General features: G+C 43.7%; 1 protein-coding gene across 1 annotated transcript in view; it reads left to right on the forward strand.

Annotated features, from left to right (window-relative positions):
• LOC119592524 (trafficking protein particle complex subunit 12-like) overlaps positions 1–294 on the forward strand; it is a 77,906-nt gene extending 77,612 nt beyond the window's left edge. The window contains exon 2 of the mRNA XM_037941381.1: positions 200–294. Coding sequence (XP_037797309.1) covers positions 200–273 — 74 coding nt within the window. The 3' untranslated portion in view covers positions 274–294. The remainder of the gene's footprint in view (positions 1–199) is intronic.
• The last annotated feature ends 47 nt before the right edge of the window (positions 295–341 follow it).

Below are 341 nucleotides of genomic sequence, written 5' to 3' on the forward strand. Positions count from 1 at the left end.
GCCACCCCTCTACCAACGCCCTCCCCTCTACCAACCCTCAGATGAATGATGAGATGCATAAAATGATTATTAATAATACAAATAGTTATACAGATATAAGACAACGGTGTAAGATTATACCATTCCAAATTATTTGAGTTTCAATTTTTCCTCGAACAATAACTCGCGTATCTAATATTTTTTCTCCCTTTTCCCCCAGGTATGTGGAGCAAGATTCTCGCGGAACTGAGTGGCGTGGCTATACAGGGCGACACAGAAGGGTACAGGGTGTGAGTAAGAGTGCTACACTACCACATACATGTCAGGTGAGGTGAGTACACGTCGCAGGGGGGGAAATACGT

This window comes from Penaeus monodon, chromosome 30 (assembly GCF_015228065.2).
Source record: "Penaeus monodon isolate SGIC_2016 chromosome 30, NSTDA_Pmon_1, whole genome shotgun sequence".
In the NCBI taxonomy this organism is placed as follows: Eukaryota; Metazoa; Arthropoda; class Malacostraca; order Decapoda; family Penaeidae; genus Penaeus; species Penaeus monodon.